The sequence below is a fragment of the Orcinus orca genome, chromosome 15 (assembly GCF_937001465.1).
Source record: "Orcinus orca chromosome 15, mOrcOrc1.1, whole genome shotgun sequence".
NCBI lineage: Eukaryota > Metazoa > Chordata > Mammalia > Artiodactyla > Delphinidae > Orcinus > Orcinus orca.
In genome coordinates, this window is record NC_064573.1 from 50,930,372 (window position 1) to 50,948,121 (window position 17,750).

A 17,750-nucleotide genomic window follows, 5' to 3' on the forward strand; every position below is an offset into this window, starting at 1 on the left:
ATATCATATAAATGAAAGCAAATAAATCATTTATTGCAATAATTTAAAAAAAGAACTCCAAAGGAACAAGACAGGGGCTATTTTAATACCAGGCTGCCCGGCAGCAGCAACGGGTCTTCCTGTTCTCATACAGGAGACAAACTGCCCTCCCTTCACCTCCAAAACTTACACACCACACCTGCACAGCCTGCAACAGAGAAACTGAGTCATAAGGGAGCAGGTCAGCAGCCTGATGACTATCAGAAGAAACGAGACAGAGGTCTAGTTAAAACACAAAGGAGCAACATGTACATAAAGCTAAGACATGCCACAAAGTCAACAAAATGAGGCTTCAGAGCAGCGCAAAAATGATTTTCGTGTGCTCCAGCGAGGCTTGCTCAGGTGCCAGGTCACGATAGCACCACCACTGAATATGCCCACATGCAGGGACATCAGAACTTAAAAGAAGTCCTCCTGGAACGCCTCCTGGTGATCTCCTACAGCTGACTTCTCAGAGGGGAGTTAAAACAGCAAGTCTGATACGGTCTCTGCAACGGTCTCTGTGCTTTAAATCACAGTCATTAAGGAAAGGTGGAGGAGCGGGTATGTTGCCACTTGTATCTCTAAGTAGAGCGTGTGGCCCCGTTCCTTGTTCCACTGGGAGTATGCCTACAATTGTCCTTTGTTTTGTAGCTTGGCTGTCCCTATTAAATGAGGACAACCCTGAAGGACTGATTTCCACCCCGTCAGTCACAGGGGCCGCTGGAGATCCACGGGGCAGACCCATGATCACTGGAGGTTTTAAACGCCAAGCCGAAGAAGGACCCAACCTTGCTGTGTGGATATAATAACATCCCCCTCACCTACAGCGCTCACAAAATCCTATAAAGCAGTCATTCACAACGCCAGCTGCCCTCCAACGTGATAAACTGGGACCAAAATGGGAAAATGTCACTTCTTTGTCAACACAGACGCCTTTCACAAATGCTTCTGCCAGTTGCTCACAGATAACGGCTCCAGCAGGCTCTTCACGGCACCGCCGCTGCCACGCTAGCCACACGCACGAAGAACCAGCCGGCCCAGGAGGGTCTGAAAAGTGTCCAGGGACCATCGGACACACACTGGCACTCCTGGGGAAACCACTGAGTCTGCTACAATTATCCTTGGAGGGGACAATTTCCCAAGGCAGCCAGTCTACTGGCTTTTGCCGGGTAGTCAACACCCACATCAGGAAGGCACCGATGCTGGGAGACTCCGTGATGGGCTGGCCATCCGGAGAAAACCCACGAGCCCAGTGCCAGCCCAGGCCAGGAAGGGCGGGTCCCTGGAGGGAGGAGGGGATGATGGGCAATCCTCCCCCCCAACGCCCCCCACCCTCCCCTCCCCCGCCAAGCCCTGACCTCACCCCACCAGCTTTGGGAAAAGCTGTCAGGAAGCACTTCTGAGGCCACCTGGGCTCAGAGAACTGCCCACCCCCGGGTCTGCAACTCACACCGCTGGTTCCCACAGAGGCTGCCCGGGCTCCGGGAGTGATGGGGAGAGTGCAGCAAAAGACCTTGTAAGGAACTGCTCTCCAACTCCCCCAATCTCTAAAGTACTTTTTAAAATATTTTTTTTAATACTAAAATTGCTTTGCCTCCTGGCCTCTGGTAGAAGACTGAGGCTTTCATCCGACGGCACTGGCCGACGAGCCGCCCCTGGCATGCTGGGTCCCAAGTGAGAGACAGATGCAGGGACACCAAAGCTGCCCTGGGACTAGCTGCTGGACTCCCGAGGTCCTTCCTCCAGACAAGTCCGGGCCTGACCCTGTCACTGCCTTTGCACTGTTCCTCCCCTGGAGGGCAAAATTGATTGGACTTGCAAATAGCCAATTTTGAAATTTTACATCACAAAACCACAAGGGCAAAACAGACTCCGCCCACTAAGGTTCCAAAGCCCATTGTTGGGCAAAAATCTCTATTTCTGTGCCATTTATCATTCAAATTTAGCTTTTGCCATGCTAAGCTTGGACTGTAGCACCAACAAAAGTGAGTTGGAGCTGGCAGCAATCCACTTTTTAGCCAGGAGAGACAGATACTGAGGCTGAAACCCTAGCTGATCCCTCAACGCTTCAGAAAACCAGAACATCTTTTCTCCTGATTTAAGCCGCATAATTGCTTCTGAGGACTTAGGGCACAATAAAGGATATTTTAAAATAATATTGACCTTTTCATTTCCTCACAACTTCTATTTACCACTTTAGACCCTTGAAGTTACATCTTACCCTCCTGTAAAAAAAAGTCATTCACCAGAGTTCACCTTTATAAAGGCTAGAAACGTTCTTTGAGAATACGTGTCTGCAACAAACAAAAACAGCAGAAAGGCTTTTTCCCTTTGGAAACTCTGAACAAACTTCTTGTTCATTAATGAAAGAGAGTCCAAAAGAGTTTGAATTGGAGGAGTCAAAGAAAAATATCAAATATACCTTTAAGCAGTTAACTTTTTTAAAATTTTTGTTTGTTTAAGCCAGTAAAAATACCAGCTCAGTGGTTCCTGGTTCAAAGACAACTCAAGGGCAGTAGTTTCAATTTCACCTGTGGCGACTGTTCAAAAACACAAATTTCCAAGCCCCACCCCCAGAGACGCTGACTCAGAAAATCCAGGGTGGAGCCCAGGAATCTGTAGTATTTCAAAGTACCCCAAATAAAGCAAAATTAAATGTAGAAAAGAATTACTAAGTAGGAATTTTAATGCTAATGTTTCGTCCTAAACCAGTCTCAGTGTAATCCTCACCCGGGGCTGTGAAATGCTGCCGCACAGGTCGGGCCCTGGATCTCTGAGGACCAGGGTGCGGCCCGGTCATTTTTAAAGGGCATTCCAGGTAAATTTGGGAAACACTAGGGTGGGAAAGTGCTCTTCATTTGAGAAAAACTGAGTTTCAATTACAGCTTTACTGAAACGAAGTCTGTGATCTTCACAAAGACCCAGGCACCCTTGTCCTCAGGGGCGCGAAATCACACACAAACCGAACTGCTCACAGGCTGATCACCAGGCTGAAATAAGCCTGGGTACAATCAGGGTACATTAGAAGACGGCGAGGCTGCCCAGCCCAGCAGAGGACTGTTAGGTGAAGATCAGCGAATACAGCAGCACATCACATGACTCATCGTGATGAGCTTTGCTCTGGGTAGATGATTTTTTTTTTTTTAATGTAAAGAAGGAAGAAAAGAAAGAAGGCTGGAGTTGATAAGACAAGCAAAAGCAATTTAAATGCCATGGGCACTGGGATATATAAAACCACTGAGCTGGTACTTTTCCTGATCTACATTAGAAATACATAATACATGTATATACATGTACATATATATATATAAACTCAGATAAAAACCTGGAAATAAAACAATTTAAAGCACTTCAAAACTTCTTGCCTTTTCTTGGGTTAATTTAACCATAAAAAAATGATGTGGATCTTAATTAAGAGGTTTGTAAAGTACTTAAGTTTGTCATTTTGTTGACATTTAAATGTAATTTCCTCTAAAAACTATTCTTAGGTATCAGCTAACAAAACTGAGCTGTTGGTTTAGATTATTGTACTACCAGATAAGATAAAATTTGAGATAATATACCGGGAGAGCAACCCACTAGCTTAGAAGGAGTCTATACTGTTTTAACACTTACCCCTGAGGCTGTCGGTTGTGTTGTAGGGGAAGTATTTTTGCTGCAGTCATCTGAGTTAGAAGAGGTGGAAGTTGGAGTCATGGGAACAGAAGTATTGCTATTACCTGCAACAGTCAAAATTAACCTCATAAATATACATATACTCTGCTAAGTTTGGCAAATACCTGACAGTCAAATAGTATTTTGTTATATTTACCGGAGCAAGTTTTTGACTTATTTATGTTCTTAGGTTTTCGTTTCCTCGTTTGAATTCCCTCTTTTTTCATAGCAAGCGGTCGAGGCACCTAAAAATTGTTCACATAGGCCATGAGTTTAATAAATATTATATTGAAGAAAAACCAAACTAACTAAAGACCCAACCTCAGTACTGAAAGCCCTCATTTAAAAGAACTTGGCATAAATGCCAATCCAATTTTTACATACACTTCGAACTGCATAAAGACTGCACTTTCCCCATCAAATGCAGAGATTCCTCCAGAAAAAAAAATGGGAGGGTGATTTGCCAGGGAGAACTTACTCCTTCAACTTAATGTTTATTGTTTTAAACAACTTCAATTACAGAGTAAAACCACTGAATACATTCAGTGTAAAAACACTGAATACATACAAGAAAAATAAATATTTTTATTTCAAAGAGATCATGTATTCTTCTCCCTACATATACCAAGGAAAATTTTCTTTTTAAAATTGACACATATCTTGCACTATCCTTAAAATGTAGAATCTAACTATACCTATCAAATATAGCTATTCCACTTTTGTATAAATGTATTTGATTGCATTCACATTTTTTAAGCTATAAACTAGTTAGTGTGAATTTCTAGTTGGTTCCATGCTTTTTTTTCTTTTTAAGTGTACAGTTTTTTAACATATACACACTACTATATACAAAATAGATAACCAACAAGGACCTACTGTATAGCACAGGGAACTATAGTCAATATTTTGTAATAACCTATGAGGGAAAAGAATCTGAAAAAGAATACATATATATTATACGTATATAATATATATATTATACACACACATATGTATCACTGAATCACTGTGCTGTACACCTGAAACTAACAAGAACATTATAAATCAACTATACTTTGACTTTACAGCTTTTTTTTTAAAGCTTACTACCATCTTATCAATTCTAAAACGCACTTTCCCACATTTTAGTATTTCTAAAATTGGGATGTCTTACTATGGATTTGTGTGACAGTTTAATTGGCAGTATTTTTTGTTTCTTACTAGTAAGATAAAAGTTTCTATTATAATTAACAGGACCCTCGAGTCACAGAAGTACATATAGAAAATCAGATTTTTCACTTTTATGCCCTCTCCTTTGCTGATTTTTTTTAACTGAAACTATGTACAAACAAGACACTGAACGTGTAGACACATGAGCAGAGTAGGTGGCGCACCCCATGGAGTTTCATGTAGAGTCCACAAGCATTGCACACAGGTTCACCCTCGGCGTTTCTGCGCCACAAAGTGGTGGTTGTGGTGTGACAGTTGGCACAGGACAATCCAAGCCGGCGGGAGGAAGGCTAAAAAGCAGCACAAGAATGTAAGTGTACAGATATGTGATTTTTATGCATACGTTACATACATCAATGTATCACGTCCCTGCCATCAACAAGCATGTACCTTGTTATTATAAATAAGAGGTCCCTTGAGAAAAAAACCTTGACGTGTAATTAGGTTGACCTTCCTGGACCAAAGTGTGCTCCATCCAATACATAAGATTGATTTGCTCCAGCCCATTAGCATAGATTAAAGCAGTCACAATGCTGGCCAATGCCTGCACTCACTGTTGTCAGACGGCTGAGACACAAGAGTAAAGAAATGAGTTTTTCTGTGCCCACTCCTCTGGAATTCTGCTCGCACAAGGGAAACCAAGCTTCCTGGACAAGAAATGTTTTCTATCTGTGTGTATTGTCAGAGGCTCTGGCAGACCTGGTCCCAAATGAGGAAATTGTTCATTGAGGAGAAACTTCTAGATTTTTTTCTCTTTTTAAAAGATGTTCTAGGGGACTTCCCTGGTGGCACGGTGGTTAAGAATCCGCCTGCCAGTGCAGGGGACACGGGTTCAAGCCCTGGTCCGGGAAGATCTCACATGCCGTGGAGCAACTAAGCCCGTGTGCCACAGCTACTGAGCCTGCGCTCTAGAGCCCACGAGCCACAGCTACTGAAACCTGCGTGCCTAGAGCCCGTGCTCCGCAACAAGAGAAGCCGTTGCAATGAGAAGCCCGTGCTCCGCGACGAAGAGTAGCCCCCACTCACCACAACTAGAGAAAGCCCGACTGCAGCAACAAAGACCCAATGCAGCCAAAAATAAATAAATAAATAAAATAAATTTATTTTTTTAAAAAAGAAATGCAGTCACAAACCACCTGCCAACATGTTAAGTAGCTTTGGGGAGTCTCTGCTTCACCTGAAAACTGAGATATCGATCTATTTCTCAGATATGTGCAGAGGAATAAACCAGAAACTGCAGAAGGGCCTATATATATTCACAGAAATGGATTTTCGAAAATGTACACAAATTTTGGAAAAAAATATATTTTAATACATCTCATTAATTATCATCATGATTGCCTATTGCGTGAATTTTTGTATTAACCATTTTACAAAGGATTAGCAAATTTTACAACATTGTGTTAGGGCTGGCATTGTCTTATATATGGTGATGCTGCTATATTTTATTTAGCCTGTCAATATAGTACTCAACTTTTGTTCATACAAAGGGTTAAATTTATCAGAAGAGGGCAACAGTCTGTCACTCTGATTTCTATGTTCCCTTTATACCCATAACACCCTTATATGGAATTTATTTCCTCTAAATTATTATGTGTGAATTATAAAGAGGGGCTATTTAAGCTAGTATAAGTTCCTGCCTAGAATGACAAAAATCTAAGTTTGTTTTTAAATTACCTAGATAGGCAACTAAAACCCTGCTGTGATTTCAGTTAAACAAACAAAAAAAAAGCTATGGGGAAAATCCAGGGACCAAAGCAAGCTGAAAGACACAGAATTAGGGAAGTTGGTAACGATGATTAATTTAAGAAAAGAAGTTATAAAGAATGGACAACAAAAACACAGACTGAGCATTCACTGAATATTCAGACTAAAAAGACAGAGAGTTCCAAAATCTTCATTGGCAAATTTAAAAGTTAAAATTGTATTTTGCTTTTATAACTCACATCCTGTTATATTGCTGTAGCATACTCTTTACAGACAAGTTGTAAAACCAAAGAGACACTGGGAAGCCTTTTAGTACTGCCACCTTTTTAAGAAATCAGTGCTAAGAAAGAATCAATTTGACTTTTGGTTGAAATGTATATGTTTGGCTAACAGAACTGTTTGGGAAATTGCTTTTAAAATGATGAAAACATAAAATCTTACACATCAGGGCTTTTTTTTTTCTTTATGGTTAAAATAAAATAATTTCCCAGAAGAGCACTTCTTTCTCTTCATAAATGTGAAATCAGTAAACTAGGGACAGGAAGTTTCATTTTATAAACAGGTCATTTATGACAGTTTCCAGTGGAATTTGGAGCCAATGTGAGGCGAACTTGTTATCAGAATTTGCCATTATAACAAAGAACTTTATGACTGTCAACTGCAGATCATAAGTGAAGCCAGTCCCCATAAACATGTGAAATGAAGGTGAGTGGGTTATAAAAGTTCCTGTAACAAGTGATCTCAGCTATAGTCATCACTGACAAGGAATTCAAGTTACACCATAAATCTCTTATTTTGCAATGTATTACAAGTTCAAATTCAGTGATTGGTTCTGTACTGCTAGCTAAACAAACTTGGGTTCAACATTCTGAGAACTAACTAGATCCAGCAAAACAATAAATAAGAAGCCCACAAGGAGAACTAATTGATAGACACACCCTTCAATTGGTATCATTTATAACACATTTACCAAGCACATTGGCTGACCTTGGTCACTGCCAAGACACCTGCTACACAGAAGGAAAACTCGTAGATTCAGAGATGTTAAAAACTGGGGGTTTTTCCTGTTAACAGTTATTTTTACTGGTAAGTGCACAAAACTAATGCCGCCATCTAAATATGGATGTTACTAGATCAAATTTAAAATGCCACTAGAACCTAAATTCTGCCAGTTTTTTTTGCTCAATCTTGAGAAAATGTTACCTTCTGGACTCAGCTCAATGCGCCTTTCCAAAAAAATAATAATCAGTTTCATTGTTCATACATTGGCTAATACATGAAAACAAGGAACTTCCTTGGAATATTTTCCGGCAGTACTTTTTCTTTTTAAATATGATGCATATAAGAAAAATGAAAACCACAGGGAGTCAGGCACTGAAGTTAAGGATGCCCTTTGAAGAAAAGTTTAAGCTGTGGGAGACTGTAACAAGTTTAAGGTACATACACTCATTAAATTAACCTCGGCCACTTTATTTTAAATGCATTAAAAACAAAACAACCATAAAACTAATTGCTTCTCTTTAAGGTGTCAGACTTACATTGTGATGCAATTTCACTCTAATCTATTTAACACAAACAACATGTGTAGCATTTGTTCCTGCTAATTAGAGTATAACAATTAAATAAATTACTTGGATACTTAAGATGTCTGGCATCTAACTGTAAAATATTTTACTTTAAAAGGTATTAGAGTATGAGTGCTTGGCTAAACAAATGTTAGCCTTACGGTGGGGCTTGTGAAAGCTTTAGTTTATTTTCTCCAATCACTACAGCAGTAAATACCCTTTCCTTCTTAACAACACGCAAGACAATAAGAGATTAATCCCTGAAGAAAATCAGAATTCCCACACTTTAATAAAACATAGTGAAATGTGTCGGGATGGTGAAAATCCTCTACTTGCAAAAAACATGCAGACTGCATTTTCTTCTCAAGTTCTGTGTAGTTCTCTGAACAGCCACATTTCAAAATAACAAAGGTTAGAGTAAATAAATTTTTCACCCGACTCAAGGACAGTCCAAAAGACGGATGGAATTTGGAGCTAAAACTAGTCTGGCTCCGAGAAGAGGTGGAAGGGGCCCAGAGGTAGAAGGGACAGAGTCAAAGGGGTCCAGGAGGATGAGGCTGTGGGGAGAAAGGGACTGCGGGTTCGCTGTTGTCATATCCATTTGAGGGGGCATGTTACAAAGAAGCATGCTTTTTTTCAAGAACAAACTCCAAACCAGACCAAAGAGTCCACAGTGAAAATAAAAATCTCCTTCCTTCACCTGACCTGGGGCTGTAGCCTCAGTTTTTCTCCCTGGAGGTTACTAACATTACTCATTCCTTGTATATCCTTCCAAAACTATTTCACTGCATTTACAAGTACATCTAGAGATTTGTAAATATAGGGAGTTTAGGTACTTTTAAAAGATGGTAGCACACTACACCATTATTTTTTTTTTTTCCATTTAAGGACGTCACTCTCCTTTCGGGACCTGCGCTCGTGGGCGCTCAAACGACCGGAGAACCGGGCGTACCGCTGGGGCCGGCACTCGGCCCGCCCCGGGTGCCCCCGCGGGGACAGGTGCGGTCGGGCGGGGCCGGGCGGGGAGACCCCGGCCCCAGGGGAAGAGCGCCGCTTGGGGCCGGGCTGCAGGGGAGGGCGGCGCTCGCACTCACCACGCGCTTCTGCGGCTTGATGAGGGGCCGGCTGAGGCCGTTCATCTTGCTGTAGAGGCCGCAGGCGTTGCACAAGTAGTGGCCGGTGCCGTCCCGCCGCCACAGTGGCGTCTGTATGGAGCCGCAGTTCACGCACTCGCGGCTCTCAGGCAGGTCCTCCAGCAGGTCTGCGGGGACGAGAAGCCGGTGAGGTCCCGCCCGCCCGCCGGTCCGTCCGTCCGTCTCCGCGGGCCTCCCCGACACCCCCGCACCCCGATCCGCAGTGCCGGCCTTCCCCACCGGGCTTTCTGCTCGGCGGCCCGGCCGGGAGCCGGCTGTTGATGTCATCGCGATCGACCTGTTGACCAACACTTTGTCCAATACTTCTGCACCCCTGGGCGCACCCAGTGCAAACCCCAGGGCAGTCGGAGACAGAGCTGGAAGCCCGGCCCGAATCATCTGCCTCCTGTCTCCAAGGACCTCAGAGTTGAGCCTTGGGGAGGTTGGTTTGGGTCCTCTGACCCCTTCTTTCCGGCTGTTTCCAAGCTTTTCAAAACTGAAATCCATCATAATTACAATATACCACTTGCCAAACCCCAGCAAGTCTTGCAGTATTAACAATGATCACTGACCCCTGCCCTAACCCACAAATATCCCCGGACAAAGTGAGGCTGTCTTCTTTACTTCTATCTCAAGTTAACTTTTTGAAGGTATTTGCTGTATCTACTACTCTTCCTTTTCCTCAGTAAAAAACAGACAAGTGAAATTAGAAATACTGTTCTTGGGCACTTTTGTCAATTAATTAGAAATTACTCAGGTCTCCTCAGGGGGCGGGGAAAGCACTAAAAGATTAATAAACACAGAGATAAATGTTAAGCTCGATTTTCATGCCACAAAGACCAAATACTAAAATATTATGATTTCAAAGTGGGTCTTATTGCTTCAATCTACAAAACGTCTACAAATGGTTGATGCTTTACCAATTCAGAAAATTACTCGGACTGTCCCAATGCTAAATAAATTTTTTCCTATTTTCCTGCACTAAAATTTCAACTTATGTCATCTATTTAAATTATATTTGTCATTTGGCTACTTGGTTAGTTTTCCGGAGTTCACAATTAACCTAAACCTGCTAATTTACTCTAAAGAAGCCTTTAGAGTAAATGGTTTTAACATTTATTACTTCCCCCTGAATCAGTTAAATATGAATAATTATCTAAAATGAGGTTCTTATCAAGCACTTTTCAAATAGACTTTAAAATATCTCCAGTCTAGAGTTACTTATATTATAGAAAATTTAAATGTTACCATTTGGCTTTCTTTAAGGAGCATTTTTGAATCAATTTTTAAAGTAAATAAACATTACACTTTAAAGTTTATTTGAAGAGTATGCTAGCAAGCCTTTCTATTCACGAGCAGTCTACAGCTTGTGTCTACCATCAACTTTTGTACAGATATTTAAACGGGATTTGGACATACAGAAATCTTTCATTCCATTAATATTATTTACCCTGCAAAACAAGTCTCCTTCCTCCTCAAGAAATACGTTTAAAAGAAACTAGCCTCCCACATAACTCGAGTTCAAAGTTGTCATGGGGATACTGCAACTTAGAACACATCACAAAGATTTATTCTTCTCCGCCCTAAAAGCTACTATTGACTACGGTAATCAGTAAAATGCTCAGGACTTCAAGGACACTGAAGTTAAACAAGGTATTTGTCTTTGTTGTTGACTTTAAAATGTTACCTATCAGAGCCCCTCTCCGTGGAGAATTGGGGCATTCCCTGGAGAACCCAGCCCTACGCCTGGCCTCCTTCTCCCGGGCTGGGAACAATAAAGACTCCCCGGAGAAGACAGTGTGAACGCCCCAGGTAAATCTCTTTAGTCAGCTGAAAACTCAGAGACAAAACTTAAAGTCTACTTTGGATAAATAAAATTTAGGAAGTTTGCTTATTTTTAATTAAGTAAAATCTACAGCTCCCATTGCCTCCACACTTTTCCCCACTCCTCATTCTGCAGCTGCAATCCTATAACTAAAATAAGAAAAAGCTACTTTTTATAAATCACGAAATCTGATTGTGCTGGAAGCTCTCTCACCATTTCCCCCCAATTCATCCTCTGTCTCCTAACCTGGCTGCTTTGGGTGGCCCTGGGCAGTGACAGACTCAGGGGAGAAGGGCAAGGCCAGCGAATGTCATCCCGGGACCGAGAATGGAACCCAATTCAGCGGCAGCTTGTGAGGGCCCTGGCCTCTGGAGACAGAACTCACCCCAAAACTCCCCACCAGCACCAGCACCAGCACCAGGGAGAGGTGAATGGAGCAGGTTCCCAGAGAACAGCCCCCTACTCCACCCTGCACTGTGCAGGTTGAGAAAGCTCAGTGCTCAGGTTTTAGCCCTGCCCATTTGCTCGAAAAAGAGTGCCTCCAAAAATGGTTTGTTTAAAAAAAAAAAATCAAAGTGGAGAAGCAGAGAATCAGTTAGGAAGCTGGCAGGAGATGCTCTCTAGCATGGGAACACCTGTAATGGACAAGCAAAATTAGGGTCATTCATCTCCCCCACCCCCAGACTGGCTTATTCTCAGCAGCTTACTGCCTTCTTTAAAGACTCTTTATGCAAAAGCTGGGTGTTCCCAAACCCCTTTCCTTTTTTTTTTTTTTTTTTTTGAAACATGCTCTGAGTCTACACAAGATTTTTCTAACTTTGCAGTGTTCTACCCGGAAAGGGAAAAAATTAGTGAAAGGATAGGCTAAGTTTAGATTGAAAAACTTACAACCTGTCTGTAATTGCACCCTACCACCTCTAAAAGGATTTTTCTCACAAAACCAATTACTTTAAACATCCAAAGACTCCGATTATGTCTTTTGGACTGCTTCTCTGTCCTGTGTAATGCTGGAAGAGGGCAAAGGGAAACGGAGGTCACGCTAAGGTGCGTCGCCAAGCAGGCAGAGCTGCCCCCTACCCAGCTCACACAACCTTTCGGATTCCCTGCTGGATTCTTGACTGACAGAACCACAGCCTAACCACCACCCCCTTCCATCCTTTGAAGATCCTTCTCCCTGTCTCTCTGCTCCCGGGAGCCAGATGTGGGTCCCTAATGCAGCAGGAAGGGTGACAGGGCTCTGTGGTCTCAAGTCTCCAAACTTCAACAGGGCCCTCCCCACCGCCCCACTCTACACACAGACCATAAAGATGGTCTCCAGGACCAGCTTTGCAAGGAGAGGAGAGGAGAGGGGATTTTCAGCCCAATGTTACTGAGAGAGAGCAATTCAAATAAGATCCTTCACACCTTCAGGCCACTAGCATTCCCAGGCTGTCTCTGAACACAAGGCTGGCAGTGCCTCACTTGACCCTCGCTAATTAGGGTCCCTAAAAGACTTGCTGTCCCTAAGTGAAGGGCTCTCCCGCGAAGCCCAGACCTGGGGCCTGAGAGCACCAGGTAGGGTACCTTAGGCTGATGTGCCTCCTTGTCTTTGCCACTTCTTGACTCCCACAGCTCCCCTCAAAGAAACAACGGCCAAAACAAGCCCATTTTTTTGTCTTAGGAGACTGTCAGGTTATATCAAACAGGTTAAATACAAAGAAAGACCTCTGAAAGCACGAAAAAGGACCCTGAAGCTGAGGAAAAAAGCCAACGTGCCTCTGTCAGGCCAGACAACAGTTCACACCCTCCCTTGTCCTTGAAGAGCAGGACAAACACTCTTCAAGATGTGGGGCATTTGCAGGAATTTTGACAATTGTGTTTTCCCAGTTCACTCCAAACTGCCCCCAGACACTGGAATGGAAAGCATGAGTGGGATTGGAAACTGAAAAATTGTTGGCCTGGGTTCCGGAGGAAGAATAGGCGTGAGTGCTCCTGGATCCCTGGTCCCAGCCTGGGGGACGCAGGCAGGAGCAACAGCACGACACCCCGCCGGCCTGCTGATGCCAAGCAAAAGGGCCCCGGCACCAGCCTTCCCTCGGGACAGTCACAAGGCTGACCTCTCTTCTTGCCCTCTCACTGAGGGTCAGGGAGATGCCAACTAGGTCCTTTTCCACCATGGACCTCTTTAAACACTCTCGTTGAGGGAAACACACGCAACTCCCGACCTTGGGAGAGTTGAATTGGGTGTGACTGTGTGTATTGGAGGAGAGGGTGAATCGTATGCCAACACGCTCCTAAAGTTACCCTCCAAATGGACTCTCACGCTTCCACCCAGGCAAACTGGAGTCTGCGACCAAGTTCAGGCCCTGTCCGTTTCCTCCTGGGCTCATTTTTTTCCAACTGCCCACTCCAGTCGCTATCCATCAAGTCCCTGGACCTCCTCCCAGACCCTGAGGCATATCTGCGCATCTAGTCTCTCTCGTTCAAAACAGAAGCACCGCAACAACGCGGTCAGACTCCGGGCACCCAGACAGGAATGCCCTGGAAACAGGGCCCAAGTCAAGTAGCTACTCCACACCCCCTCGCGCCCCGACTCCCATGCCGCGGCGCGACCCTTACCTGCGCTGGGGCCCCGCGGCACAGGGAGCGGGGCTCCGGCGCGGCTCTGCAGGCTGTGAAGCACCGGGGTCTCGAAGGGTCCGGCGGGCCAGGCGGGCGTCAGCGGTGCACCCACGTAGGGCGAGTAGGCGCTCGGGTGGTGGTGGTGATGGTGGTGGTACGTCCCGTTCAGCGGCCGCGCGGCCGACAGCGAGCCATACTGGTGCTCGCGGCCGCCCATGGCCGCCAGACTGCCGCCTCCACCGCTCACGCCGCCCGCGCCCCCGCCGCCGGCCGCCGCGTAACCCCCCGGGTCCCGAGCCGCGCCGTTGGCCATGGGCGGGCTGGGCGAGTACGGGAAGCGCGCCGAAACGTGCGCCGCGGCGGAGCTGGCGCTGCCGGGCCCCGCCGCCCCGCCGGCCGCCGCGCCGCCTCCGCTGCCGTACGGGGGGCTGTCGGCGGAGGCCTGGGGCCAGCCGGGGTGCGCACCCGCGCCGCCCGCGTGATTGGCGGGCCCGCCGCCCGCCCCCTGTAGGTACGGCAGGCCGGGCAGCATGGAGCCCACGCGCGTAGTGGGAACGTAGACTGGGGAGGTCGCCGCGGCCGCGGCCGCAGCCGCGGCGGCCGCCGAGTGCACGAAGCCGCCGGGCGCGCCGTCGTAAGCGGCGGGCCCCTGGCTGGAGAGGGCGGCGAGGGTCTGGTACATCTCCTCGGGCTGCTCGGGGGCGAAAGGGCTCAGCTTGGCGCCGCGGCTGGACCACAGCAGCTTGCTGGCAGTCGCGGCCTGGTCGAGGTCAGTGAAGAGCAATAGGTCCTCCCAGCTCGACAGGGCGCCCCCGGGGCCAGAGATCCCCGGCGCCGAAGGTCCGTGGGGAGCCCCGAAGGGATGCGAGGCGTAGGGGCTAAGCAGTAGCGAGCGGGCCGTGGGTCCCGCCGCCGCCTCCGTGTCGAGCTGCGGTGTCCTGCAGTTGCTGGCGCCGCCGGGGCCGCGCTCCCCACCGCGAGAGCAGCAGGAGGAAGAAGAGGAGGAGATGGGGGAAGGCGGCGTAGAGGGCTCCCGCGCTGGAAAGGCTCCGGAGTCGCTGGCGTCCGCAGGCGCGGCCCCGAAGCGCTTCGGCAGGCACCAGCCGCCGTCAGTCAAGGCCATCCACGGTCCGGCGCCCTCCTAGCTGACTTCTAGCTCCTGAGACCGGATGGGGAGGGAGACAGGGTCGGGAGGAGAGATAAAAAAGGAGTTATCCAAAGCGCAGGCTGCACGACATCTTACCTCCACTCGCCTCCCTGGCTAATGAGATTCCTCAGAGATCCCGTTTCTGCCCCGGGCTCAAGGGGTGGGTAAGGAGAGGGGCAAGGGGCCTGCGCAGCCGCCACAGGATCTTCCCAGGACCCGGATACAAGCTCTCCCTCACCCGCACGGCTCGGGTCCCTTCGCGCTCCCTTCCCACCCCCTCCGCAGCATCCTTCATCAGCGCGAGCGCCAGACCCCAAGGGTGACTGCGAGGCTGGCCGAGGTTTTCCTTCCGCCCCGAAGTGGCTCCCTCCTGGCTGATGGCACACAAAGGAACTTTTTAAGTAGCCGTGCGTGGCGGCGCTGCCTTATCATTCCTCCGTACGGGGGTCGCTCGCCCGGAATGCCTCAATATGAGAGCTGCCCGCGTGAAAATCATTAGCACAGGGAAGGCAACCTGTTCCCGAAAACGAAACCGCCGCGTTCTCCCATACTGGCTTTCCCAGAGCTTCCCGGACTGCGCTGACGAGACAGAACTCGAGCCCCAGAGAGAAATGCAACCCAGCCCTGGAAGGTGGGGCCGCAGGGCGGAGATCGCAGTCTCGGACCTTCGGGACATAGGCAGTTCGGGGTGCGTGCGGGGCCGGAGTCTCCTGCCCAACCCGCGTCCCCGCGGCGCCGCACACCTTAAGACACCGCTCGCCTCTGCAGCCACCAGCGCGTGCGCTCACGCCGGCCGCGCCACGCCGGCCAGACCACCCCGGCCCACCCCGCGGTCATCCCCAGCCGCGGAAAGGCCAGACCGTTCCGGAATCGGACGTAGCGGGGTGGAGCGGAGCGCAGAGAAAAGGAGGGGGAAATGTAAGGGGGGACGCGAGACCGCCCCGGAGCCGAGGCCACCCCAAAGGGGAGAGCAGGAAGAATGACAGGGAGACAAGGAGGGGGTGGAGGAGGGAGGCGAAATACAGCCGGACTGGCCTTTTCGGGGCTGCTTTTCCAAATCGCCTGGGCTCATCGGAGATAACCATACTAAAATTAATACCCACACACAGACCGGGACTAGATAGCAGGAAAGAAGTCTCTGCCCGCCTGACTACCGACTCCCGCCCCTTTGCGCCAAGATAACTCGGAGATAAGGCTGCGCGCAGATAAGCGCTTCGGGGAGAGGAAAAGACACCATAAGTCGGTCCGCGGTGTCCCGGGAACCTGGGTGCCTGCTGGGAGTGGAGAAGGTAGAAACCCTCGGAGCCGATCGCGGCCCGCAGAGGGCCGGAGAGCCGAGGCCGACGGGCCAGCGACGGGTGGGGGGTGCAGAGGAGGAAAGAGGAGAGATCGTGCAAGAGAGGAAGCAGCCGAACCTCGGGTGGGCGCTGCGCATGGAGAACAGCCGTGGCGGAGGGGGCTCCAGAGCGCTGAGAGAGGCCGAGGGCGCCGGCAGGCGAGCGCGAGTCCGGGGTCTGCGCGGTGTTGCTGGTGAATAAAAAGGAGAGAGGAGGCGCCTCTTACAGCTCTGCCGGAAAACTGCAGCCTGCGCTCCTGATTGGACTCACCGAGCCCTAAACAAACAGCGCTCGCCGAAGGGTGCCAGGCTGTGGGTCGGAACTGCGCTCTGCGAGCAGCTGGGCGCTGGAGGTGAAGAGGAGGAGGAAGAGGAGGAGGAGGGAGCTAGGGGAGGAGAGAAAAGAGGGTGGGGAGGAGACGGCGGGCGGCGGGGGGAGGGGAGCGCGCCGCCCGGGCAGACAATGAGCCCCGCGCAGCCTGCGGGTGTGGGCTAAGCCGCGAGCACCGTCCTGGGAGTAGGGGCGAGTCCATCCAGGGGGCGCCGATCCCGGGGACGCCGGGGGAGGGGCGGAGGTGGCAGAACGCCTGACCTGGCTGGCGACCCACACCCATTCCTCCTCCCCCAGTTACACGCGCGCTCAAGGGGGCGGGGGGGGGGGGGCGGCGGTGGCGCTGGAGGAGTTGACCGTGCACAGCCCCACGCAGCCACCGCAGCGGGAGAGACGCGCCAGCTCCCTGGTCAGCGCGCCCCCCAGAATAAGGGGGGAAAGTGCTTTCCTCCGCTGGCCTTCCCCGCTCCTCCCTGCACATTAAATGAGCTTTTAGCTCCGCAGTTGTGTGTGACCGACCTTAAACTTTCCCAACCTCTTCTCGAGACCCTGAGGCTCAGGTCGTGGTGGCCGTCGGGGGTCTCGTCTCCTGTGATCTAGGAAAAAAGGAACTCGAGTGCCCAGCTCCCTATCTCTGCCCTGCTTTTTAGAAATGTACTAAATTCCTGGGAAGTTTCGGGAGGTTCACGTCAGCCCTCCCCAGCTAAACTACGGGAACTTTGGGGGTCATGGTGTACGTAAAGGTTAGTCCATGAAGTGTGCAGAATGGAAAAGGGTTTCCACGCCGGTCACCCCCGGAGGTGCTCTCCAAGTTTTGGTATCCCGTTTGCTCTGAGCTTTCCCTGGAGAACTTCAGGTAAGTATCAGATAAGTCGTTGGAAAGAGGAGGGGGTCACCTTCCCAGGTCCCAGCGCGAAATACCGCTTCCCCACCCCCATCCTCACATACACACCCCTTCTTCGCTCCCTCCAAATGGTTATCACAACTGTGTACAAACTGATACGGTCCTTAGCCAGCAAAGGGACTGGAAATGAACGTCGCGGGGTTATCAGCGCCGATCTGTCAGCGGGGAGTCGCGCGGCCGCAGGTTCGTCCGCGGCAGGAGCCGTGATATATGTCTCGCTCCCTTTCTCTCACAAAAAGGATTTCTTCCGACAGATGTGACCCCAGAAGACTGTCGAGAGAGAATTTTAACTAGGGCAGGAGCAGTTGTTTTGTGGC

At 48.6% G+C, this 17,750-nt stretch overlaps 2 protein-coding genes across 2 annotated transcripts in view; one reads left to right on the forward strand and one right to left on the reverse strand.

Moving 5' to 3' along the window:
* Positions 1-15,411, reverse strand: part of GATA6 (GATA binding protein 6) — a 29,574-nt gene extending 14,163 nt beyond the window's left edge. The window contains exons 1-5 of the mRNA XM_004273760.3: positions 13,713-15,411; positions 9,251-9,417; positions 5,049-5,174; positions 3,833-3,920; positions 3,637-3,740 (exon numbers count right to left, since the gene is read on the reverse strand). Coding sequence (XP_004273808.1) covers positions 3,637-3,740; positions 3,833-3,920; positions 5,049-5,174; positions 9,251-9,417; positions 13,713-14,838 — 1,611 coding nt within the window. The 5' untranslated portion in view covers positions 14,839-15,411. The remainder of the gene's footprint in view (positions 1-3,636; positions 3,741-3,832; positions 3,921-5,048; positions 5,175-9,250; positions 9,418-13,712) is intronic.
* The window catches only part of ESCO1 (establishment of sister chromatid cohesion N-acetyltransferase 1), a 1,212,023-nt gene that overhangs the window by 695,698 nt on the left and 498,575 nt on the right, over positions 1-17,750 (forward strand). The gene's annotated exons all lie outside the window — the stretch shown is intronic.